Source organism: Watersipora subatra, chromosome 1 (assembly GCF_963576615.1).
Source record: "Watersipora subatra chromosome 1, tzWatSuba1.1, whole genome shotgun sequence".
NCBI classification, from domain to species: Eukaryota; Metazoa; Bryozoa; class Gymnolaemata; order Cheilostomatida; family Watersiporidae; genus Watersipora; species Watersipora subatra.
The window spans coordinates 74,400,962-74,428,877 of record NC_088708.1 but is presented as its reverse complement, the minus strand read 5'-3'; the positions used below and the strand labels follow the sequence as shown (position 1 = coordinate 74,428,877).

The following is a 27,916-nucleotide window of genomic DNA, read 5'->3' as shown; positions in this document are numbered from 1 at the left end:
TAATTCATACATTTTGCTGCTATTTTGTGCAGGTGCTCGCTCAAATCTATGAAAACTTGTTGTTCCCATTTGCGGATGTTTTTACTTTTAATAGGTTTTTTGGCCTATTTTAGTCTGAACATGGTAAACCATTTTATAGGAATGAGGAATAATGAACTTTCACATTAAAATATAAAACTGCATTATCTGGTTTCCCATAAATCTGCTTATTGTTTTTTCTTATGCAGTGTTAATTTAATATATATAATTTAGGTACTAGTGCGGACTATATGTCAGATTTCTACATAACGTACCCTCATGTCCAGTTTTAACAGATGGAAGTTGTTGATCTAGAAGAGTTGAATACACTCTCACATGATACTAGTAAGTTATAGAGACATAATGGTTCAACCTTGTACTTACATGATACTAGTAAGTTATAGAGACATAATGGTTCAACCTTGTACTTACATGATACTAGTAAGTTATAGAGACATGATGGTTCAACCTTGTACTCACATGATACTAGTAAGTTATAGCGACATAATGGTTCAACCTTGTACTTACATGATACTAGTAAGTTATAGAGACATAATGGTTCAACCTTGTACTTACATGATACTAGTAAGTTATAGAGACATAATGGTTCAACCTTGTACTTACATGATACTAGTAAGTTATAGAGACATAATGGTTCAACCTTGTACTCGCATGATACTAGTAAGTTATAGAGACATAATGGTTCAACCTTGTACTTACATGATATTAGTAAGTTATAGAGACAATGGTTTAACCTTGTACTTACATGATACTAGTAAGTTATAGAGACATAATGGTTCAACCTTGTACTTACATGACACTAGTAAGTTATAGAGACATAATGGTTCAACCTTGTACTCGCATGATACTAGTAAGTTATAGAGACATAATGGTTCAATCTTGTACTCACATGATACTAGTAAGTTATAGCGACATAATAGTTCAACCTTGTACTTACATGATACTTGTAAGTTATTGAGACATAATGGTTCAACCTTGTACTTACATGATACTAGTAAGTTATAGAGACATAATGGTTCAACCTTGTACTCACATGATACTAGTAAGTTATAGCGACATAATGGTTCAACCTTGTACTCACATGATACTAGTAAGTTATAGCGACATAATAGTTCAACCTTGTACTTACATGATACTAGTAAGTTATTGAGACATAATGGTTCAACCTTGTACTTACATGATACTAGTAAGTTATAGAGACATAATGGTTCAACCTTGTACTCACATGATACTAGTAAGTTATAGCGACATAATGGTTCAACCTTGTACTTACATGATACTAGTAAGTTATAGAGACATAATGGTTCAACCTTGTACTTACATGATACTAGTAAGTTATAGAGACATAATGGTTCAACCTTGTACTCGCATGATACTAGTAAGTTATAGAGACATAATGGTTCAACCTTGTACTTACATGATACTAGTAAGTTATAGAGACATAATAGTTCAACCTTGTACTTACATGATACTAGTAAGTTATAGAGACATAATGGTTCAACCTTGTACTCGCATGATACTAGTAAGTTATAGAAACATAATGGTCCAACCTTGTACTTACATGATACTAGTAAGTTATAGAGACATAATAGTTCAACCTTGTACTCGCATGATACTAGTAAGTTATAGAGACATAATGGTTCAACCTTGTACTTACATGATACTAGTAAGTTATAGAGACATAATGGTCCAACCTTGTACTTACATGATACTAGTAAGTTATAGAGACATAATAGTTCAACCTTGTACTCGCATGATACTAGTAAGTTATAGAGACATAATGGTTCAACCTTGTACTCGCATGATACTAGTAAGTTATAGAGACATAATGGTTCAACCTTGTACTTACATGATACTAGTAAGTTATAGAGACATAATAGTTCAACCTTGTACTTACATGATACTAGTAAGTTATAGAGACATAATGGTTCAACCTTGTACTTACATGATACTAGTAAGTTATAGAGACATAATGGTTCAACATTGTACTTACATGATACTAGTAAGTTATAGAGACATAATGGTTCAACCTTGTACTTACATGATACTAGTAAGTTATAGAGACATAATGGTTCAACCTTGTACTTACATGATACTAGTAAGTTATAGAGACATAATAGTTCAACCTTGTACTTACATGATACTAGTAAGTTATAGAGACATAATGGTTCAACCTTGTACTTACATGATACTAGTAAGTTATAGAGACATAATGGTTCAACCTTGTACTTACATGATACTAGTAAGTTATAGAGACATAATGGTTCAACCTTGTACTTACATGATACTAGTAAGTTATAGAGACATAATGGTTCAACCTTGTACTTACATGATACTAGTAAGTTATAGAGACATAATGGTTCAACCTTGTACTTACATGATACTAGTAAGTTATAGAGACATAATGGTTCAACCTTGTACTTACATGATACTAGTAAGTTATAGAGACATAATAGTTCAACCTTGTACTTACATGATACTAGTAAGTTATAGAGACATAATGGTTCAACCTTGTACTTACATGATACTAGTAAGTTATAGAGACATAACGGTTCAACCTTGTACTTACATGATACTAGTAAGTTATAGAGACATAATGGTTCAACCTTGTACTTACATGATACTAGTAAGTTATAGAGACATAACGGTTCAACCTTGTACTTACATGATACTAGTAAGTTATAGAGATATAATGGTTCAACCTTGTACTTACATGATACTAGTAAGTTATAGAGACATAATAGTTCAACCTTGTACTTACATGATACTAGTAAGTTATAGAGACATAATGGTTCAACCTTGTACTTACATGATACTAGTAAGTTATAGAGACATAATGGTTCAACCTTGTACTTACATGATACTAGTAAGTTATAGAGACATAATGGTTCAACCTTGTACTTACATGATACTAGTAAGTTATAGAGACATAATAGTTCAACCTTGTACTCGCATGATACTAGTAAGTTATAGAGACATGATGGTTCAACCTTGTACTTACATGATACTAGTAAGTTATAGAGACATAATGGTACAACCTTGTACTTACATGATACTAGTAAGTTATAGAGACATAATAGTTCAACCTTGTACTCACATGATACTAGTAAGTTATAGCGACATAATGGTTCAACCTTGTACTTACATGATACTAGTAAGTTATAGAGACATAATGGTTCAACCTTGTACTTACATGATACTAGTAAGTTATAGCGACATAATGGTACAACCTTGTACTTACATGATACTAGTAAGTTATAGAGACATGATGGTTCAACCTTGTACTTACATGATACTAGTAAGTTATAGCGACATAATGGTACAACCTTGTACTTACATGATACTAGTAAGTTATAGAGACATAATAGTTCAACCTTGTACTCACATGATACTAGTAAGTTATAGCGACATAATGGTTCAACCTTGTACTTACATGATACTAGTAAGTTATAGAGACATAATGGTTCAACCTTGTACTTACATGATATTAGTAAGTTATAGAGACATAATAGTTCAACCTTGTACTTACATGATACTAGTAAGTTATAGAGACATAATGGTTCAACCTTGTACTTACATGATACTAGTAAGTTATAGAGACATGATGGTTCAACCTTGTACTCACATGATACTAGTAAGTTATAGCGACATAATGGTTCAACCTTGTACTTACATGATACTAGTAAGTTATAGAGACATAATGGTTCAACCTTGTACTTACATGATATTAGTAAGTTATAGAGACATAATAGTTCAACCTTGTACTTACATGATACTAGTAAGTTATAGAGACATAATGGTTCAACCTTGTACTTACATGATACTAGTAAGTTATAGAGACATAATGGTTCAACCTTGTACTTACATGATACTAGTAAGTTATAGAGACATAATAGTTCAACCTTGTACTCACATGATACTAGTAAGTTATAGCGACATAATGGTTCAACCTTGTACTTACATGATACTAGTAAGTTATAGAGACATAATGGTTCAACCTTGTACTTACATGATATTAGTAAGTTATAGAGACATAATAGTTCAACCTTGTACTTACATGATACTAGTAAGTTATAGAGACATAATGGTTCAACCTTGTACTTACATGATACTAGTAAGTTATAGAGACATAATGGTTCAACCTTGTACTTACATGATACTAGTAAGTTATAGAGACATAATAGTTCAACCTTGTACTCGCATGATACTAGTAAGTTATAGAGACATGATGGTTCAACCTTGTACTCACATGATACTAGTAAGTTATAGCGACATAATGGTTCAACCTTGTACTTACATAATACTAGTAAGTTATAGAGACATAATAGTTCAACCTTGCACTCACATGATACTAGTAAGTTATAGAGACATAATGGTTCAACCTTGTACTCGCATGATACTAGTAAGTTATAGAGACATAATGGTTCAACCTTGCACTCACATGATACTAGTAAGTTATAGCGACATAATGGTCCAACCTTGTACTTACATGGTACTAGTAAGTTATAGAGACATAATGGTTCAACCTTGTACTTACATGATACTAGTAAGTTATAGAGACATGATGGTTCAACCTTGTACTCACATGATACTAGTAAGTTATAGAGACATGATGGTTCAACCTTGTACTTACATGATATTAGTAAGTTATAGAGACATAATAGTTCAACCTTGTACTTACATGATACTAGTAAGTTATAGAGACATAATGGTTCAACCTTGTACTTACATGATACTAGTAAGTTATAGCGACATAATGGTTCAACCTTGTACTTACATGATACTAGTAAGTTATAGCGACATAATGGTTCAACCTTGTACTTACATGATACTAGTAAGTTATAGAGACATAATGGTTCAACCTTGTACTTACATGATATTAGTAAGTTATAGAGACATAATAGTTCAACCTTGTACTTACATGATACTAGTAAGTTATAGAGACATAATGGTTCAACCTTGTACTTACATGATACTAGTAAGTTATAGAGACATAATAGTTCAACCTTGTACTCGCATGATACTAGTAAGTTATAGAGACATGATGGTTCAACCTTGTACTCACATGATACTAGTAAGTTATAGCGACATAATGGTTCAACCTTGTACTTACATGATACTAGTAAGTTATAGAGACATAATGGTTCAACCTTGTACTCGCATGATACTAGTAAGTTATAGAGACATAATGGTTCAACCTTGTACTTACATGATACTAGTAAGTTATAGAGACATAATGGTTCAACCTTGTACTTACATGATACTAGTAAGTTATAGAGACATAATGGTTCAACCTTGTACTTACATGATACTAGTAAGTTATAGAGACATAATGGTTCAACCTTGTACTTACATGATACTAGTAAGTTATAGAGACATAATGGTTCAACCTTGTACTCACATGATACTAGTAAGTTATAGAGACATAATGGTACAACCTTGTACTTACATGATACTAGTAAGTTATAGAGACATAATGGTCCAACCTTGTACTTACATGATACTAGTAAGTTATAGAGACATAATGGTTCAACCTTGTACTTACATGATATTAGTAAGTTATAGAGACATAATGGTTCAACCTTGTACTTACATGATACTAGTAAGTTATAGAGACATAATGGTTCAACCTTGTACTTACATGATACTAGTAAGTTATAGAGACATAATGGTTCAACCTTGTACTTACATGATACTAGTAAGTTATAGAGACATAATGGTTCAACCTTGTACTTACATGATACTAGTAAGTTATAGAGACATAATGGTTCAACCTTGTACTCACATGATACTAGTAAGTTATAGAGACATAATGGTTCAACCTTGTACTTACATGATATTAGTAAGTTATAGAGACATAATGGTTCAACCTTGTACTTACATGATATTAGTAAGTTATAGAGACATAATGGTTCAACCTTGTACTTACATGATACTAGTAAGTTATAGAGACATAATGGTTCAACCTTGTACTCACATAATACTAGTAAGTTATAGAGACATAATGGTTCAACCTTGTACTTACATGATATTAGTAAGTTATAGAGACATAATGGTTCAACCTTGTACTTACATGATACTAGTAAGTTATAGAGACATAATGGTTCAACCTTGTACTTACATGATACTAGTAAGTTATAGAGACATAATGGTTCAACCTTGTACTTACATGATACTAGTAAGTTATAGAAACATAATGGTTCAACCTTGTACTTACATGATACTAGTAAGTTATAGAGACATAATGGTTCAACCTTGTATTTACATGATACTAGTAAGTTATAGAGACATAATGGTCCAACCTTGTACTTACATGATACTAGTAAGTTATAGAGACATAATGGTTCAACCTTGTACTTACATGATACTTGTAAGTTATGCTCACATCATCATCCGGTCTTGTAGCATCGAACAGACTTGTCATAACATGTCTGCTATGTTCAGATTTTTTATCCGTTGTAATTAATTTATTCCTTCATTTAGTTTTAGATATATTAAAGAGTAGATATGCCAGAGATGAAATATACACCTGGGCAAGCCGGACTTTAGTGGCTATAAACCCTTACAAGCAAATAAAAAACTGCTACTATCAGGAAACCCAACAAAAGCTATATGACTCTAGCAAGGTATCAACATTCCCGAGTTTTCACACAGTGGCAGTATTTAAAAAAAAAGTGATATACGTAATAATGACACGAGTTTTCCACCTTTGTATGACAAGTTGCACTAAATTTAATTAAGCGTTCGGCTCAAAGCTAAGTTGTTACCATCGAAACACGTTATACATGTTAGAAAGGTCAGGTTTTATAACCACCTCGAAAGAACCAGCAACTTGTATGATTTGTTTCTCGTCTTATAGCTGCACTTGGCAGAATTTGCTTCTTTTATCACTGCGCTTGTAAATTTTTACATTTTCAATAGACTTGTTGGTGTGGCCCTTTGGATTGTTGTGATTTTCCCATGGTGAAACAAGGTACTATATTAATCCCATCAGAGTAAGAATACCAAATAATCAAGTCGTGGCTGTAAAACGATAGATGATTATGTTTCAGCCCCACATATACAGCATAGCTGAGGAGGCCCTATCCACCTTAAAGAGTCCTCACTCTGACAGCGTGGATGCAAGTATTATTGTTAGTGGAGAAAGTGGCTCAGGCAAGGTAAGTCAAATTTGTTCATAGTCAACACCCCTGATGTACATTTCTATAATATTTCTCCAGAGGTTCACGTGTGTTATTTATTTTGAAGGTTGCGTTCTGATTAGAAATCTATTTTCCTCTTCTGTCCATAACTTTTTCGCTACATCTGTATATCTGTTCGCTGGCATTTCAGACAGAGAGCACAAAGCATCTGCTGCGTTACCTGACAGTGCTGACCTCCACCCACCAACAGGCATCACATATTGAGAAGCATATACTAGCCTCCAATCCTGTTCTGGAGGCTTTTGGTATGAATAAAATGTTAATAATCGTTATTCTTTTATATGCATCATCATAAAAACATTCATCGAGAAATTTTGTCTGTTTTATCAAATTAGGTGTTTATTATTTACTTCTTTAAAGATGATTTATTTATTTACAAGTAAAATCAACAAATCGAATGACTGTGAGTGTATTTACTTCTATGCACTTTCATGTAGTACTTTGTGTTTCTTTGCTGTGTTGTGCAAATGGTTACACGTTGTCATTTCAGGAAATGCACGAACTAGCTACAATGACAATTCGTCGCGTTTTGGCAAATATATCATTCTTCAATATGGAGCTGAGCAACAGCTTGTTGGAGCTCATATCCAGGCCTATCTTCTGGAAAAGACTAGAGTTGTTCATCAGGGCTTGGGGCATTCCAACTTTCACGTTTTCTACCAGGTGGTAGACATTTTCTTGTGGTCCTTTTAGGTGATAGAAATGTTTTTGTGATTTTTTTTAGTTATAGACGTGCTACTGTAGTACCACCAAATGATAGACATGTTACTGTAGTACTACCAGGGGATATACATGGTACTGTAGTACCACCAGGTGATAGACATGTTACTGTAGTACTAGCGGGTGATAGACATGTTACTGTAGTACTACCAGGGGATAGACATATTACTGTAGTACTACCAGGGTATAGACATGTTTCTGTAGTACTAACAGTGGATATACATGTTATTGTAGTGCCACCAGGTGATAGACATGTTACTGTAGTACTACCAGGTGATAGACATGTATGTTACTGTAGTACTGCTAGGTGGTACATTAATACATTTGTTGCTGTCACCTTTCTACATGATAGGTATGTTATAATCTTATCAGATGATCATATATTACTATAGAGATATGGCAAATAAAATATATGGCAGCATGCTGATGAGTTGTGTCCTAGGTTTTGTTATGCAAGTGACTGTAACTCTTATATGTTAGTGTTTGACAGTTCCTGGAAGGCCTCACAGTGACAGAAAGAGGCAGATATTTACCAGACTGCGAAACATACAACTATGCTCAATCTCCGTGCAACGGTAATTAGGTCAACGGTTCCCTGTGATATTGTATTGCAACAGCTGCGCTTGTTTCTGTTCATAGATAACCAGATATTCTTGTGTGTTTGTTTAGATACCAAGTCTTCTTGTTGGGCAGACACTCTATCAGCACTTGCAAGATCTGGATTTACTCAAAGCAATATTGATGACATTTGTTCAGTGAGTACATCATACTTTTTCTAAACAAGTTAAAAAGTTCTATTCTTGAAAAGTTCATGTTCGCATGACTTTTTACTCTTATAGGCAGTGTGTGTACCATTTGCATGCCCATAGGCAGTATGTGTACCATTTGCATGCATTGCTGTTCTACAGAATGTGACACTTACAACGGTTTCATTTGGTTGATGTATTGCGGATGACATTTTAGTAATATAGAGTGCAAAATTATAACATAAGCTTTGCTATGAAAAGACAGGATCGGCAGGATGACTTATCTCTTTCAGGGTTCGCAAGGGCTACAAGATGGCAGGATTGTGTGAAACTGCAGTGTCTTAGTGTCTGAAATTAGAGTGAGGGAAACTTCAGTGGGTGAAACTGTAGTATGGAAAATTAACACCGCTGCGTTAAAATAATTTTTTTACTGGTCACAGTTGCTCACTGTAAACTGACAAAAGCAAACATCGGTTTTTGAAAACAAGTCGTTGGAATTCAGGCTACACACTACACACACAGGCTACACACACAGGCTACACACACAGGCTACACACTACACACACAGGCTACACACTACACACACACAAGCTACACACTACACACAAGCTACACACTACACACACAGGCTACACACTACACACACACAGGCTACACACAAGCTACACACACACAAGCTACACACTACACACACAAGCTACACACTACACACACAGGCTACACACTATACACACAGGCTACACACTACACACACAGGCTACACATTACACACACAGGCTACACACTACACACACAGGCTACACACTTCAAGATGATTTGCTTTAGTGCTAGAAATTTTTTTGCACATTTTCTTTCAAGAAGTTGGGAAGTAATAGTAATAAATTGGCAGCGATTGTATTGTCTGTTGCAGTGCCTAGTTTGACAGCATGAGCATAACTCACAATAATCCACTATTTTTTATTTTCAGACTCTTGGAGCCATTTTATGCTTGGGCAATATAGAGTTGAGAGAGGATTCTTTGGCTGACAGGGTTGAGATTGCAGGTAGGGGGGTGTACCATATGGTTGATGTTGAAGGTAGGGGGGTGTACTATATGGTTGATATTGAAGGTAGGGAGGTGTACCATCTGGTTGATGTTGAAGGTAGGGGGGTGTACTATATGGTTGATATTGAAGGTAGGGAGGTGTACCATCTGGTTGATATTGAAGGTAGGGAGGTGTACCATATGGTTGATGTTGAAGGTAGGGGGGTGTACTATATGGTTGATATTGAAGGTAGGGAGGTGTACCATCTGGTTGATATTGAAGGTAGGGAGGTGTACCATCTGGTTGATATTGAAGGTAGGGAGGTGTACCATCTGGTTGATATTGAAGGTAGGGGGGTGTACCATATAGTTGATATTGAAGGTAGGGGGGTGTACCATATAGTTGATATTGAAGGTAGGGAGGTGTACCATCTGGTTGATATTGAAGGTAGGGAGGTGTACTATATGGTTGATATTGAAGGTAGGGAGGTGTACCATCTGGTTGATGTTGAAGGTAGGGGGGTGTACTATATGGTTGATATTGAAGGTAGGGAGGTGTACCATCTGGTTGATATTGAAGGTAGGGAGGTGTACCATATGGTTGATGTTGAAGGTAGGGAGGTGTACCATATGGTTGATATTGAAGGTAGGGAGGTGTACCATCTGGTTGATATTGAAGGTAGGGAGGTGTACCATCTGGTTGATATTGAAGGTAGGGAGGTGTACCATCTGGTTGATATTGAAGGTAGGGGGGTGTACCATATAGTTGATATTGAAGGTAGGGGGGTGTACCATATAGTTGATATTGAAGGTAGGGGGGTGTACCATATAGTTGATATTGAAGGTAGGGAGGTGTACCATCTGGTTGATATTGAAGGTAGGGAGGTGTACCATATGGTTGATATTGAAGGTAAGGAGGTGTACTATATGGTTGATATTGAAGGTAGGGAGGTGTACCATCTGGTTGATATTGAAGGTAAGGAGGTGTACTATATGGTTAATATTGAAGGTAGGGAGGTGTACCATATGGTTGATGTTGAAGGTAGGGAGGTGTACCATGAGTTTGATATTGAAGGTAGGGAGGTGTACCATATGGTTGATATTAAAGGTAAGGAGGTGTACCATATGGTTGATATTGAAGGTAGAGAGGTGCATTTTCTGTAAATGCATAACATATTCTATGTAGCTCTCCGAGTCAAAGACCACAGTCTTTCTAGATGCGGTGATCTTTGAGCAGTACTTAGTGAAATAGACCATTAGAACTCACATTAAATCCAACATCTCTAGATTGCTATTGTTGCTATGCTAATCAACTCTGATCAGCAACCACTCAACACATGTTAGAATGAGCTGTCATATAACCTGACATCTGTTTAGGAAGAGTTCTGGTGTATCTCAACACATGTTAGAATGAGCTGTCATTTAATCTGACATCTATTGAAGTGAGTGCTCATCTATTCTGACACCTGCTGAGATGAGGTCACTTCCAGTCTGACACCTGTTAAGCAGGAATTCTTATTCAACCAGACATCTGTCAAAGATGAGCTCTTATTTGACCTGGCACCTGTTGCTTGTCAACCCATGATGTAATCCTATTTGGGTGACCTCAATTGTATCTAAGCACTGGTTTTCTTTGTGACCTAACCTTGTAGCTTTTTAAAAACTTGGTATATTAATGTTAAGAGGCATTATTACAGGTACATCAGAGGCATGCATGACTAAGGCCTCTTCACTTCTTGGCATAGAGGTACCAACGCTAGAGCGGCTGCTCTCATATAGGTGCATCTCAGCTTCCCATGCCAGGAGACGAAGCGTTTTTCATTCACCTTGCACATTGGCTGAGGCAAAAGCTAGAAAGGGCTGCTTGGCTAAACTTCTGTATGATAGGTTGGTTGCATAGCGCTTGCTCTCTTCCTCAAGTTGTAGAAAGCATTTCCTTTTTTCTGTTAGAAAAATGAGCTGCGTAGGCAAAGTCAACATGTAATATCTCATGACAGTATCTTGCTTACATCAAGTATTATATGGACTGTTTTGTACCTATTCCCATATATCTTTACCCTTCGGAAAGGTTAGGCAAACTTGTGACTCGTTCGACGTACGCTCTTTAAACGTCTGCATAGTGGCGGACAGCTGTCAGAAGGCAGACAGCTGTCAGAATTATCAGTGACGTTTAGCTAAGCAACATTTTGTCTCTTATTTGAATTATTACCTTGCTTAATGTTACCTCTCTATAGGTTCATGTGTCAGAGGGTATTTGTTTTATTTGTGTTTGTATGATTTATATTATCAGTCAAAGTGATCACTTAGATTACATATCGGTGGACACAGGACTCGGCCGAAATTGAATACCAGATTATCAGCTGATTTACACAGTAGTTTTAACTTGTAATGTCAACAGTTTAGCTTACCCAATACATTTAATAAATCTATCTTATTGTTCTCTGTAGCCATGATCTCTATAAAACAACCTTTAAGCTATCAGTCTTCAACAACCTTGTAACGGTATGATAGGGGCTTTAAAATCTATGTAATGTTTAATCATTGCTTTTTAAAACTTTCATTGGGAGAAAAAGCTTCAGCGTGCAGAATCGAGGGTAAGAATATATAGAAGAGTTTACAGCGCATGCTGGCTTCTTAGTTATCAATAGGACTTCCTTACCATTGTGCCAACCTCGATATTCAATTATGGATGCTATTGTCATTGAAATAACAACGCATTTCTATTTCATGTAACCTCTCTTTCTCAGTTTCAGGTTCGTCGCTATTATAATTCTATTCATTCCATCTAAATACAGGTTGTTTTGTTGGCTGGTTGAAAAGATAAACGCTAGCATAAAGTGTAAGGATTACAAGTCTTTCATAGGTAAGTTCTTCTTTGGCTCTTGCTTTCTATGTTCATATCATTTCCTTTACAGACAGGCACATATACCGTCAGGAATATTCTAGGAGGAAACTATAGTTCTGCAGTCAAATTTCTTGACAAAAATGCAATGCAAATTCACTTGCTATTCACAAATGTGTTCCAGTGATTTGCGGTGTAGGATTTGTTTACTTATAACTGTTGTTAAGAGAATTCACTATTAAACAGCTCTTGGTAATAGCGAAGCAATGCTCAGTGTATTTACTTCCATTTGAAATTTAGTTCTTGGTGACAAAATTGGTTTGAATAAAAATGGTTAGACATTGGAAGTAGTTAAGACGTCGTATTGTTTACAGCAAATTGCTTTAACTCTGTACAAAGAATTTGCTTTTGATTATTGCAGCCACAGTCAGTTTCCTTGGCTGTGTAGTGTACACACAGTCAGTTTCCTTGGCTGTGTAGTGTACACACAGTCAGTTTCCTTGGGTGTGTAGTGTACACACACAGTCAGTTTCCTTGGCTGTTTAGTGTACACACAGTCAGTTTCCTTGGCTGTGTAGTGTACACACAGTCAGCTTCCTTGGCTGTGTAGTGTACACACACAGTCAGTTTCCTTGGCTGTGTAGTGTACACACAGTCAGTTTCCTTGGCTGTGTAGTGTACACACACAGTCAGTTTCCTTGGCTGTGTAGTGTACACACAGTCAGTTTCCTTGGCTGTGTAGTGTACACACACAGTCAGTTCTCTTGGCTGTGTAGTGTACACACACAGTCAGTTTCCTTGGCTGTGTAGTGTACACACAGTCAGTTTCCTTGGCTGTGTAGTGTACACACGAGTTTCATGTCCTTATGAATTCTAATTCTCGCTAGTTTTTTTCTTCATGTACAATTAAGTACTGGCTCAGAAAGGTTTGCGCTAAAGCAATGTTGAAGAGATTGAGAGCATTTTCTGGCACTCTGATGTGTTCTCAGTAGTATTATTTTTTTTTTTTAAATATTTGTATTTCACGTAATTTATTTGATGAATGAAGTGCTCTTTTCTCTCAAACTGCTTCATACTTTAAACAATAATGCTTTTATAGAAATTATATTTACTAATATCTGTACACATGGTGTTATATTTTAATTAAGGCTAAAATCTGTTCCATTGGTCTTGGTCTGATTATTTAGGCCTAGTTGCTTGAAGTTGTCTTCTCATCAAAAGTTCCATACTAGTTTGTAAGTTCTTGTATTGAAGTTGTCCCGTCCTTTGCACAAATTATCTGTAGCATATGTCTGACTGTTGCAGGACTTCTGGATATCTATGGTTTTGAGTCTTTTCAAGAAAACAGTCTCGAGCAGCTCTGCATCAACTACGCCAACGAGAGGCTTCAGCAGTACTTCATTCAGCATTACCTGCGTGACCTGCAGGCAGAGTATGAAGAAGAGGGTATTGTTTGGCAGCATGTCAACATCACTTCTGATAACATCTCATGCATACAGCTCATCTCAGGCAAACAAGGGATTTTTGCTCTCCTAAATGAGGCAAGAGCTCTTTGCTATCCGGCCTTTGTTAATACGCAATTGCTTCCATTTGGAAGAGCTTATCATACGCTTTGTGGAGTACCCTAAAATGTCTGTTACTTTTTATATCCTTTTATTCCGAAGAATGTGTCTTGTTATTTAGGAATGTCATTTGAGCAGGCTGCATCCAAAAGAGAATTTAAGTGAACTGGTTTTCTCAAGCATCGGTCCCCATTCTCATCTAAAATGCTCCCAGAAAGATTTAATACGAAAGCGCTTTGGGATCTGCCACTACGCAGACACTGTTACATATTCATCTGATTCTCTTGTAGAGAAGAATAAGGTTTGTCTACTCTCGTGTTTCTGTCTCATAGATTATCAGCTGTCAGCGAATCGTAGTAGTTGTGCCAGTCAAGTCTCTACCTATTGGCATTGATTTGGTAGTCATATGGTAGTCATATTTTTATCATTGTTTTAGTTTTTTCATTGCGTTAGTCACTCCATTGGGTTACAATCATTTAATTGCACCATAGATTACGGTGTGTTAGTAATTTTATGGTGTTAATCATTCATCATGTTAGTCGTTTTATAGCGTTTATCTTTTTATTTGTTAGTCATTCATTGTTTGAGTTATTTGATTGTCTTAGTCATTCTTTCAGTTAGTTAAGATATTCTATTGTATTAGCGTTTCCATCATGTTAGTAAATCCATAGTATTAGTTGTTTCGGCACACTCATCATTCTGTGTATTGATGGTAAAACACACAAGTATCCCAACTTCTTATTGATCAAGGCTCTGACGACACATCATACAGTGAAGACATAAACACCATAATAAAACAAAAACAAACGACAAAAACTTTGTACTTTTTCCCAAAAAAAGGCCTGTAATCGCACATCACAGCCGAGTCACATTATGATGCATGTGCTGGAGGTGTTTGTGATTTGATACTGGTAGTGCTTTGAATTCTTGTCTCACTATGTGACTTTGGTTGACATAAACAGTGGATTGTTCTTGCTTACAACATTTCTTGCTATTGCCTCACATGACATTGAACAGGTTTTTCCTGAGCTTTTCTGCCCTCAGCCATTCCATAATCTTGTTCGCTGTATTCATTCATTAATTTAACTACGTAATTGTGATTAATTTAGTTTTATTATTAGCTATTTTATCAAAGAATGCTTTGGATGCAAACCAGTTTAAGAATATTTACCTTCAGATGACGTTAAGAAGCGGGTAGAAAAGATTTTGCCCACCTTTGCTTGTTTTGCTCTGTTTATGCATGCAGAACTGTAGCCCTTGCATGGTTTAATTTTTAGGACCTCATTCCTCCAGATATAATTGATACAATCTCTGGGAGCAGACAATCCTTCATATCGCACCTTTTAGATGCAGTGAGTACGAGTGACAAGCCAAAGCAGCAGAAAAAAACAGTTTTGTCTCGCTTCAAGGTGAGTCTTGATGATGTATCTGAATGGAAAGAAAAATAGCGACAGCTAAGAAACAGTCCTTCATTCAGGATTTTCCTTCCATGGTAGTCACTAGTACTACAATTCACTAGTTGTACTCGCGACTAGTAGTACTAGTGACTAGTAGTACTAGTGACTAGTAGTACTAGTGACTAGTACTACTAGTCACTAGTAGTACTAGTTACTAGTACTACTAGTCACTAGTACTACTAGTCACTAGTACTACTAGTCACTAGTACGTGTCGATTATCAGGTTCATAAACCTGCCAGTTGGTTTAGTTGCTACATCCTTACCTTTCAATACTGCTACAGAAACTTGAATGGGTTAGGCTATTACTGAAAGATCATCTTTCCTAGAACAGTCTGGATGAGCTACTAAGTGCGCTGCGTACTACCGAATGTCAGTACATCAGATGCATCAAACCAAACAGAGAGGCGAAGCCAGGTTTTCTGGATATAGCTTACATGGATAGACAGCTCAAGGCCTGTGGGGTTATGGAAACTGTACGGATACGTTCGCAGGTATATGCTCACAGGTATGGACTTGCTTGTATTGTTTAGGTTACTAGGAGAAGTTTTCACGTTGAAAGTTCCATAAAATTACTCGCAGATTGACCAGGTGTTTTGGGTGTCTGTAGTTTGACACCGCTATTTAAGTGCTTGTAATTTGACAATTCATTCAGGTGCTTGTAGTTTGACAATTTTATTCAGGTACTTGTAGTTTGACAATGTTATTCAGGAGCTCGTAGTTTGACAATGTTATTCAGGGGCTCGTAGTTTGACAATGTTATTCAGGGCCTCGTAGTTTGACAATGTTATTCAGGGCCTCGTAGTTTGACAATGTTATTTAGGTGCTTGTAGTTTGACAATGTTATTCTGGTGCTTATAGTTTGACAATGCTATTTAGGTGCTTCTAGTTTGACAATGTTATTTAGGTACTTGTAGTTTGACAATGTTATTTAGGTACTTGTAGTTTGACAATGTTATTTAGGTACTTGTAGTTTGACATTGTTATTTAGGTACTTGTAGTTTGACAATGTTATTTAGGTACTTGTAGTTTGACAATGTTATTTAGGTGTTTCTAACTTACCGTGTATCGCCACATTTAAGCCCATTGTAAAACGCAAATTTTTTTACCAAACCAAGGGGTCTGGCCTATACGCGTGTATCTCTGATTGAAAGCAACTAAAATGGCATTATGCTAACTTTATTTTAACAGCTACAACTCGAACTTTATAAACTCAATTTCTTTAATAAAAGTAAAACACCAAAATTGTTACCGCTACCATTAACTCTTTCACTACCAAATTTTTTACGAAAAAATTAAATATTCGGTAAACTGTCATAATATTTGGTCAATTTAATTAACATAAAATTTTACATCATCTGATGCCATATACAAGCCACAAATATGTTACAGAATTAATTTGGACACTTTTTTGGTCCTTTTCATACTATCGTGGTGGACCGATTCAGACAAGTTACCACTATTACTATAACTTACGGCATGATTGTTACTGTTAAAATAAATACTGTCACTTTTACTACTGCTCAATAGGTAATCATCAGGAGTCCATTGATCTACAATTTGTGAAACCTGCGTAGCTGTAATACGTTTGATCTTCGCGAAGAAAACATAGCTATAAAAATATTTGTGTTTTTTCAAAGCGAAACTAAGGTCAGCATGAGATGCAAACATGTTTTCTATTAGATCAATGTAAACAGATGATGGATTCCTTTCGATTAGTTGGAGACACAATAGGCTAATTATACAACTACTCACTAATCAGAAATGTTTTGTACTAAGCCTGCAAAAGCCGCTATATTTCTGCAACCTTTAGCTTTAGGTACATACGGCGTGGTACGATTTATATCAAAGATTTGTATCAAAGCGGAGGAATTTAAAGTTCTTAAACTAAGTAGTTTTTACCAGATGATATGTAAAAAAAAACACACATAACTTGCAAATGTTTCTGACAAATTCTGAAAGCTTTTCTCACTACTAGTATGAACATTGCAAGAGGCCTGTTGCATCAGCTTTCGCAGAAAGCTTTTATTCACATGCATGTATAACCTACTTGCATTTATAGCGTCAGTGTTTGTGACATCGCTTGTTAGAGACAGCAGTCAGACGTAACGTTCTGATCTGTCACCTAGTGGTTCGCTCTCATACAATCGGTGTTTATGCTACCGTTATGGTCACTAGACTGTTGGATAGACTGCTGGATTGCTCTTGTGATTGTGAAACTAAGCATTTTTAGGTATCTTACTCGCTGGCTTTGCGCGATAAAACAAATCATAAAGAGTGGGCTAGTTCACTCCCAGCCATCGTATTCAAGTCTAGTTCTCCTGGACAAATAGAGGCATCTTAACTCAGTTTGTGCGGCACGCACGGCCCGCTTTTGATTCTGATTGCTCAAAACATTAATTGCCCCGTCAGACCTCTCCAACTGACTTCATTGAGATTATTCCTGTGCGCAGGTCAAGATATGAACACTTTCTATCAACATACAAAACTCTCCGCCCGCATTCCATTCTTCTGAGTGAAGATAAGGAAAATGAGTTGCCCAGTTCATCCCGAGCAGTTCGGCAGCGGCGCAGGACCCTTTTGCCATCGGCAGAACTGAATAGGAGTGTCAGCGAGGTGATGGGTGGTAGTGTTGATGCGCAGTCTCCTCAAGGTGAATAACTGTGATTCATCTCCATGACTCACACCCTTATGTAACAACTAGGCATCCTGTTTTCACCTCAACATGAATTGATCAAAGGTCCAATAACTATTATTTTTGAATCAAGATACAAAGCTACATACCACTTTCTGGAATGATCGCAATGAAAATCATTATCAGTTTATTAGGTATTAGAGAATGAAGTAAGCTATCGTTCAGGTTGCATAACTCCATTCTATTATCACTGTGATTTATCCATGAGCTCTGTCCCATATTTATTAGCTGTCTTTAATTCTGTACACTTATGAAGGAGCAACTTCCTTGATATTATTATCGATGTGGTTGCACTTTTATCTCTAAAAGGTATGTATTTTGCTAACTTTGAGAATCTGTTGTTGGATGCTTTATTATTATGTTGATCTTTATCATGCTAATCCTTGATTAGATTAGGCAGCATGTATGACGTATTCAGTCAGACGTATTCAGTCAGCGTTGCTCACATGTCCCCCCTCCCCCCTGTGACAGTCGGTGATACTGCCTGCATCACATCCGGCGCTAATACCGGCGTCACGTTTGCTTTCTGCGTGGGATGAAGTTGTTTGCTTGGTGACAAGCGGACTTATCTTTCTTATTCACAACACTGTAAACTTTGCATTTTACTCTGTGTGGCACCCATGCCTTATCAACTGTCATGCAATTATATCCATTATCTTTGATGACATTCAGCCACGCCATGAAAATACTGTTTCAATTGGTTGCCTATTTATATACATGCGCAAATTTGATACAGTACCCTTTGATTAACAGGGAGAAAGTCTACTTGTAAGAAAACATGCCGAATGATACTGCTATCAGTCCTTGGACCTGACATGGTAACAGGCAATGTTGTATTTGGCACCACAAAGTTATTCATCAAAAGTCTGAGAGTGGTGAGAGCTCCTCCCTTGTGTAAATAGGTGTATGACAAAAATCAGGTGTGACTTTGAGTGAATCATTTTTGTTGTCATGCGGCATTTTCAGCTGTGGCCTGTCTTGGTATATTTGCTAACACGAGATTAACTCTCTCACTACTGCGCTAAAATCGTTATTCTGACCGAATTAATTTTAACGGGTTTTTGAAAAATCGATATACCGCTAGTATTTAAGCAATATCTCGAGAATCAATACAGATATGGTTTTACTGTGAAATGCATCTTATTCAGAACAAAATTTTCTACAAGAGAAGTATAAAATTGTTTAGCGAATCCCACTCTCACAAAGCATCTGATGCTTTCTTTGCGTTGAACGAACGCGGTGAGTTTCTTATTGCCATGACGATAACGATCTGGTTTTCCTATTTTGAAAAATAATTAGAAATGGAATTGCTGAGCCAAAATATTTTTAATTGGTTGCATGTGATTGGCAATAAGGTTGTTTCGTTGGAGACGATATTTTATTGGTCTAGCTAATGTGTAGGCTTCGTAATGAAAATAAAAAGTTAAACCATATTGATAAGTCGATACATCGCCTTACAGTCTGTACTTCTATTACCGCGAAAGCCGATACATCGGCTTACGGTAGCGAAAAAGTTAATCAGTAGAGAAAATTCATATAAGCTCTAATCTAGAGCAAATCATATAAGATACATGTAGATGATATTCTGAATGGCTGCCCTCTCTACACTAGGTTATCAGTTCATGTTGATGCTGAATGCTATAAACTCGGAGTCATATGTAAAATGGATGATCTTTGTACACTAGGTTATCAGTTCATGTTGATGCTGAATGCTATAAACTCGGAGTCATATGTGAAATGGATGATCTTTGTACACTAGGTTATCAGTTCATGTTGATGCTGAATGCTATAAACTCGGAGTCATATGTGAAATGGATGATCTTTGTACACTTGCTTTAGTCCCAAATCATCTTTTCCATTATGCACTTGATCAGATTGGGGTGATCAGAAAACAAAAAAATAACATCTCTCGGCTTTCACCCATTATCATGTGACATGTTGAAATAATAGCCTGCAACTGAGCTAACAAGTCTCTTTCCTGACATGATCATACATGTAGGTGGATTTGTACAAGCTAGTATCTTTCACCTCATGTGTTTATATGTGTATTCATACTAACTAGTCTCTCTCATCTCATGTGTTTATATGTGTATTCATACTAACTAGTCTCTCTCACCTCATGTGTTTATATGTGTATTCATACTAACTAGTCTCTCTCATCTCATGTGTTTATATGTGTATTCATACTAACTAGTCTCTCTCATCTCATGTGTTTATATGTGTATTCATACTAACTAGTCTCTCTCATCTCATGTGTTTATATGTGTATTCATATTAATTAGTTACTCTTACATTTCATGCTTATCTGAAATGTGAACCCGAAGTGAGGTTTTAAGACAAAAGTCGCTAGTTACGAACATATCGTTAAATATTAGTAACAGATGACATAGTTGGAAATTATTTTTCATTATCGAGACTTCAAGCAAAGTTTTATGGAATATAAACAATTTGCTATATGTGAAATATTTACTACCCTGTAGCTTGGGTGACTCTACAATCATCACTGACATTTGTCTGACAGGGCTAGTACTGATGCCTCTCAACTTATCTGGTCAGATGACTGCACATTGTAGCTGTTATGAGGATAACACCGAAGCTCTATTACAGGTCGATTTGTTAGATTCAGCAGTACATAAAAAGCTGAGCGCAGCTGCCTTTACCATTCAGTGTATTTGGAGGAGGCACCATCGCAGAAAGCGTCAGCTATTATTCTCACATTCGGCTGCTGTCATCGTCCGTGGTAAGTCAGCGCAGACCTTGAAGCTTTTAACCTTGTTTTTTTAATACGATTTTAGGTGCTTTTTGATCTCCTATGCTTGTGGGCTACTCTTGTAGACTACTCTTGTGGTCTACTTTTGTGGTCTACTCTGGTGGACTACTCTTGTGGTCTACACTTGTGGGCTACACTTGTGGTCTACTCTTGTGGGCTACTTTTGTGAACTACTCTTATGGGCTACTCTTGTGGACTATTGTGGTCTACTCTTGTGGGCTACTCTTGGGGTCTACTCTTTTAGACTACTCTTGTGGACCACACTTGTGGGCTACACTTGTGGACTACTCTTGTGGTCTACTCTTGTGGTCTACTCTTGTGTTCTACTCTTGTGTTCTACTCTTGTGGACTACTCTTGTGGGCTACTCTTGTGGTTTACTCTAGTGGTCTATTCTTGTGGGCTACTCTTGTGGACTACACTTGTGGGCTACTATTGTGCGTTCAGGCATACATGGCGTCTAGATTCTAATCATGCACCTCTCTCAATTATCGAGTATTACAGTAGTTTTGCAATGATTGAGGTACACTATGATACCTTATGATACAGATATGGTACATTATTGTACACCATGATATACACATGGCTAACTATGGTACACTGTGATATCGTATAACTAAGTTGGGAAGGTGTCATTAACAGTGAGTAAGCACGAACCTCTTGATGCATCAATAAAAACTGTAGCTTGAGATGATTGTAAAGGATAACATCTGTAAGGTGGAAGAACCAACCGCCGGCCGTACAACAGACTTGTTTGGTGAATACCAAAATGTTGTTATTCAATTTTTCAAGGGTTATCCTCTGCTCAATTGCTGATTACTGCTCGATTAGGTGGTTGCCTGAACAACTGCTAATTGCATACTTCCTGTCAATGATAATTACTTTGTCAGATAAATACTCTACACAGTATAGTATTTATCTGACAAAGACTACACTCTGTAAATACTCTACTGAGTAAAGTATCTTTAGACAATTTTGTTGACACTGTTTATGATTTTCACATTAGATGGTCCACTAGGTTTACTCACTGAGGAAACTGGCAAAAAATTGGTGACAAACATGGATAAGTTCTTTTTATTAAAGGGTTTCTGTAAAACCTCTACTTGAATGCCACCTTTATAAGAATGTCATCTCTAATAGAGCGCCACCACAGGAGAAGGTTTGAAAAATACAGCGCCACCCTTTAATTGAACGCCACCTTTATTTGACCTCCTCTTTGACATTTTTAAATCTTTATGAACCCACAATAGCAAGTGATCAGTGAAAAGTGTCTGCAAAATGTTACTAATAAATTAATAATGACTGTTACATCAATAGCACTCTCATTGTTGCTGTAGTGGTTGCTATGATTTTAGTAACAGTGTATCTGAGAAGATCGATCATCACAATCATCTGAACTACACTGTGATTTGAAGTCACTAAGGTCTAAATCCGATCCATTGTCGTCAGAGTTGTCTGTAATGTGGTTTACAATCTGATCTGAAGACTTTAAAGCATTTTGAGGAATGATAAGAATACTTTTCAGAAAACGCCATACGACGCAATAGCATCCATTATTATGGCGTATTGAAGACCATTTTCTAACTCCGAAGCTGTACGCTTTTTAAAAAACTTTGTAATCGAGACTATCGAAATAATTAATAGCTGTATTCAGCTAATATTTTTTAGCCAATGTAGTTCTTTGTTCAACTCGGTCTGAGACTTCAACGTACATGAAAAACAGTTTTGGAAAAATGGTGAGAAGGAGAGGTGCAAAATATAGGTGATATTAGCATTGCTTCGCCCATAGAAAAGTTAAATTTATCTTCCCTAAATTCTGACGACCTTGTCGAAAAATACAGTGGCATGACATTCAAAGGTTTTTTATGGTTTATTGTAAGCTTAAAAAAAGGAAATTTTGTAAAAAGGCAACCTTCCCAGTTCAACACTCATAAGTTCTGGTAGGGAAGGTAATATCTTGCTTAAGAAACTTGATTTGGTTGGAAAGCCAGCAGCGGCAGGCCGATCAAATAAGATGGGTCGTAGAACACAGTCTTGCTTTGTTGTAGCAATGAGGAGGATAATGGAAGGAAAAAGGTTGCAGCACTCTAACCATGGCCTGACCAGGAAACACTTGAGTGTGAGACCTAACACACCTTTGACAACAGAGGCTGATCAGGGTACGTGTGCTTTGATGTAATATTATTCATATCACCTTTGCTTATTAAGAACATGGAGAGGAAGGGAGAGGAAGTGAAAGGGATTGATTGGGCTTTTGTTGTTTTGGCATTTTCCTTGGTTAAATTTTTCACATCCAGTTCTTTTGCAGCACTTTTCTGCAGTTGCTGTTATAATTCCCATATCTCTCTATACTTTTATGATATCCATCTCTTTCTCTTCTCTCTCATTTATGGGAAGTGCCATATTTTTAACTACTTCTGACGGATAACCACCACCTACTCTCATTTCTAATAACCACCATCTACTCTCATCTCTAATAACCACCATCTACTCTCATCTCTAATAACCACCATCTACTCTCATCTCTAATAACCACCATCTACTCTCATCTCTAATAACCACCACCTACTCTCATCTCTAATAACCACCACCTACTCTCATCTCTAATAACCACCATCTACTCTCATCTCTAATAACCACCATCTACTCTCATCTCTAATAACCACCATCTACTCTCATCTCTAATAACCACCACCTACTCTCATCTCTAATTACCACCACCTACTCTCATCTCTAATAACCACCACCTACTCTCATCTCTAATAACCACCAACTACTCTCATCTCTAATAACCACCATCTACTCTTATCTCTAATAACCACCACCTACTCTCATCTCTAATAACCACCACCTACTCTCATTTCTAATAACCACCACCTACTCTCATCTATAATAACCACCACCTAATCTCATCTCTAATAACCACCACCTACTCTCATCTATAATAACCACCACCTACTCTCATCTCTAATTACCACCACCTACTCTCATCTCTAATTACCACCACCTACTCTCATCTCTAATTACCACCACCTACTCTCATCTCTAATAACCACCACCTACTCTCATCTCTAATAACCACCATCTCAAATCGCTATTCGAGTATATTCGGAAGTGATTTAAACACCTACAATGCTGAATTTCTGTTTCCTTTTTATAACTACCACTCAAAATTCTCAGGTGCAGCATTGCTTCATCTGTCTGTCGATACACGTGTTCATGGAACCTTGACAATTTTACTTTATTCATAGTTTATTCCTCTGTCACAAAAGATCTATCAATCTACTGATTCTTATTTTCCAAGTTGTTCATTTCTTTTCTTTTGTTATAAAGTCTACCAAGTGTCAGCTTAAAACACTCTTAGCTTTTTGTTGTGAAATATTGAAGCTTTCTGCACGCATTCAACAAACTACAGCGTAAGCCTTTACGCTGATACCTATGAAATGTCGCCCTTCACTTTCTTCATAGAGAACTGATAAGGCTGGTTCTCAGGACTGAAAGTGAAGGTGAATGATTGTTGGTTCAAGTAATTAGCATTTCTTATCAACTGTTTGCTTAGCTCTTAGCACCCGCGTCGGCCCACCGCAGCCATTGTGTATTGCTGATCTCTTAGCACCCGCGTCTGGGCCACGGCAGCCGGTGTGTATTGTTGATCTATTAGAGAGGCCAGTGTGTCAGCTGATATACCTCTTATTACGCTGTTTGCAGATGTCAGCGCAAAGCCAGCAGACCCAATATTCAAGAAACAGCAAGCTGCCAGACCTTGCTCATCTTACAAAATTTTATTTCGAAAGCCTGGTCTGGTTTCTATCCGCAGAGTTTGTAATGTAAGGCTATGTATTTGTTCCTTCTCAGTACTGACTATCTTTGCCTTGGCATTTCTTGATTTATGAAAGTGATGCACTCCGATTCTCATCAACTCTGGGCTGGAGTCTCTTTACAAAATATATTCAAGCCTTGCTGGTACTGAGTGTTCTGTTATTAGCCATGAATGTCCGTCGAGGCACATTACAGACAATATCTCTCACTAAACTATATAACTACCCACTCACATGAGATCCAAACAGCGTGTGCAATGATGAGTGTTTGCTGCACGCTGTCTTCGCACATTTTTTTATTTTCTGTAGTTGCGGCTGTATTGCAACTATTGAGTGAGAGTAAACCTTAGCCATTATTAACACTTTGAAGCCCAACCTTGCATACACAAGCAAGCCCCTGATCCTTGACCTTATTAACAGCTTTCAATCAGCTGTAAATGTGCTTAGGATAACACAACTCCTTTTAAACTGAATATCATATTAAAGCTTCAAGCTTGTAGAACTCAACCCAAAAAAGCAGAAATAAAATAGATTTAATAGGAGGTTTTGTGCTCTTTCAAAGATGTGATGTTTTATAGGTAACTGAAGAAACATAATGGCTGGTGTAAACCAAACCTGATAAAGTGTGTATATTTTTATAAATAGAACACAAATAGTATAGTGTAAAGCTCTTGTTGCTGAGGATAAGCTTTTTAGTTTGATTTTTTAGTTAGCTCATCTAGTTTTAATATTCATTACAATGAATTTCAACCAGCATGTCATTAGAAATATTCTGTCAGCAGCCATTTATTATTTCTCGGTCGGTTAGAAGTGCCCTCCGTATGTTAGCAATATCTTCAGAACTAATAGTCTCATCAACTTGAAACTTATGAAATATGCTAATAGGATATACTACACAAAGCAATCAAAATTTTATAACTATACGTAAACCATAAGTACGGATGTTCAAAAAAACTAGTCTTCTGTCGGCAGCCATTCATTTCATGTTTGGATAAAAGTGTCGTCAATATTTTTGCCATATCTCAAGAACCAATGGTCCTATCAACTTGAAACTTTAGAACTCGTATATACTAAAATCCTATACCACGCAGAGCCACCAAAATTATTGTGTAACCTTTGATAAACTGGAAGTACATAATAACAAGCCGAAACCACGAATCTGAGTTTGCTCAGGCGTAGGATCTAGTAGAAAAACATATTTGCAAGTTGTTTTGGACCCAGGCTTAGATGCTTGGTTAGTTAGCTCAGTTAAATGCTTCTTTGGACAATACTTTAACAAGTGTTCATGTTCATATTTCTATGACAGTCTGTCGAATGCTCGTGTTAGGTACTTCCAATAGAAATGTATCAGCAGTTGGCTTTTAAGTAAAATGTGAAACCATTTTTGAATTTTTATTACTCACTGAAGCAATAAAAGAACTGTTTATTTATCGTATTTATCTTGTAGGCTATCGTTATTCTTAGCATATGTGCAGTGATAGCTGTTCAGTCATGGTGAGACTATCTTTCTTGAATTTTAATTTGCCAATCTCACTCATGCAATAACCATTGGTTGTCACTCTCAGTAATGTAAATTATTTTTGGCTTCCTAGCGTTTATTTCAACAAGATGTTTCTGGCAATACAACTTAATAGTAGGCTAGTAGATTCTTTGGTGAATATGTGCGCCTAACCTATCCCACAGTCAGACATAACCAAAATGCATTCTGTCATGGGCGAAGCACTCCAAGCTGTGTGATTCCTTCAAGCTAACTACTCCTATTGCTCTATTTGTTCTATGTGCATTATTATTGTTCTATGTGTGTTGTTATTGTTATATTCTTCCATGTACTATTTGTCTATTTCTACAGGTGAGGCTTGCTGAGCGATTTCATGTCAGGGTCTCATCTTTGCTCAAGCATAGCCATATACCATCTGTGCACGATAGCCAGTCTTGTAGCCTCGTGGACTGCATGAGTGACAGGCTGGACAAGTGACTGCAAGGAGCAGATATGGCAGACTGGTAAGGTGTGGGCTTCAGTCTTCAACCATGAATATCTTGTAATATGGATAAGAGTTGCTAATTATGCTAATTCTGTTGATGAGAGGAAAGAATAGCTGTTATAGCTCTATAGCCTTTGGTCTGGATAATGCAGGGTGTCAGCTGTCCTGCCCTTCTAACCTCGCTGATAACCCAGTCATTCTCGTGCTATGGAAGGCCATGCCTGACAGTTGAGACACTTTTAACCTCTATTATTTTCAATTATCTGCTTATAATAGCTGCGGATGAAACATAGAATAATATATATTGTCATCAAAATAGTTTGTTGTGGTATAGTGTTTTTCTACTTCTGTAGTTGGACAAATCTGGTTGTTTGTCATAAGCATAACTCTGGGTAATGATATTATAAATAACTGGGGCTATCAAACAGTTTGATGTCTTTTTCATCTTGTACATTAGTTTTAAACTGGCTTGCAGTCATTCATATATGATTAACACTGATGGTTATGATTCATATACTTAAATGTACAGGTTGAGTCATCCGTATCATACATGCATGAGTCATTTATATCATTTCTACCATTCATGCGCTACATATTGAGGTTTTATATAGTACACTATATATGGATTTTTATGTGTATTTATTTCATAATATAAACTGATGAAAGGTATCTGTGACATTTTGTTGTCATTGCTCTTGCTATATAGCATTTAAATTTGACTGTATTGTGATATCGTTAATCTCAGTTGCTGGTGACACCTATTATTCATCAACAGTTGATTGGTCTAACTATAAATTTTCACAAAGTTACAACCTTTTGGAATGCTAAAGTAATTGCATACAAGTGAGATACCTGATGTTTGTTTTGTGTAGATAAGGTATCTACGCATTTAGCGCACAGGTATAAGAGAGATACTAACCGTAAGCAGGCGCATTTCACGCAAGCCGTTACGACCTGGAAGAAACATCAAACGATCAGAAGATCAAAGCTTATTGGGAATAATGTTGAAACTGTTTTTTTTTATAGTTGCTTTTGTAACGATCAGTTGCCAGGTAAGTTTGAA

At 36.7% G+C, this 27,916-nt stretch overlaps 1 protein-coding gene across 1 annotated transcript; it reads left to right on the top strand.

Annotated features, from left to right (window-relative positions):
• Positions 1-314: 314 nt before the first annotated feature.
• LOC137391451 (unconventional myosin-XIX-like) lies at positions 315-27,451 on the top strand. The gene is made up of 21 exons (XM_068077936.1): positions 315-363; positions 6,523-6,665; positions 7,092-7,199; positions 7,372-7,486; positions 7,732-7,904; positions 8,452-8,536; positions 8,631-8,716; positions 9,675-9,750; positions 11,429-11,618; positions 12,527-12,594; positions 13,879-14,114; positions 14,257-14,436; positions 15,413-15,544; positions 15,920-16,098; positions 18,044-18,243; positions 19,039-19,160; positions 20,893-21,025; positions 23,102-23,212; positions 24,762-24,880; positions 26,721-26,872; positions 27,006-27,451. Exons 1-20 carry the CDS (start codon positions 315-317, stop codon positions 26,844-26,846), a joined length of 2,631 nt encoding a protein of 876 aa, XP_067934037.1. The 3' UTR covers positions 26,847-26,872; positions 27,006-27,451.
• The last annotated feature ends 465 nt before the right edge of the window (positions 27,452-27,916 follow it).

What these genes read in the sequence shown, in the direction of transcription:
- LOC137391451 (XM_068077936.1), top strand. Translation starts at nt 315, where the DNA reads ATGGAAGTTGTTGATCTAGAAGAGTTGAATACACTCTCACATGATACT. An exon ending in GAGAAAGTGGCTCAGGCAAG is followed by an intron (nt 7,200 to 7,371) that starts GTAAGTCAAATT and finishes CTGGCATTTCAG; the next exon opens with ACAGAGAGCACAAAGCATCT. An exon ending in TCGCAGGTATATGCTCACAG is followed by an intron (nt 16,099 to 18,043) that starts GTATGGACTTGC and finishes TCCTGTGCGCAG; the next exon opens with GTCAAGATATGAACACTTTC.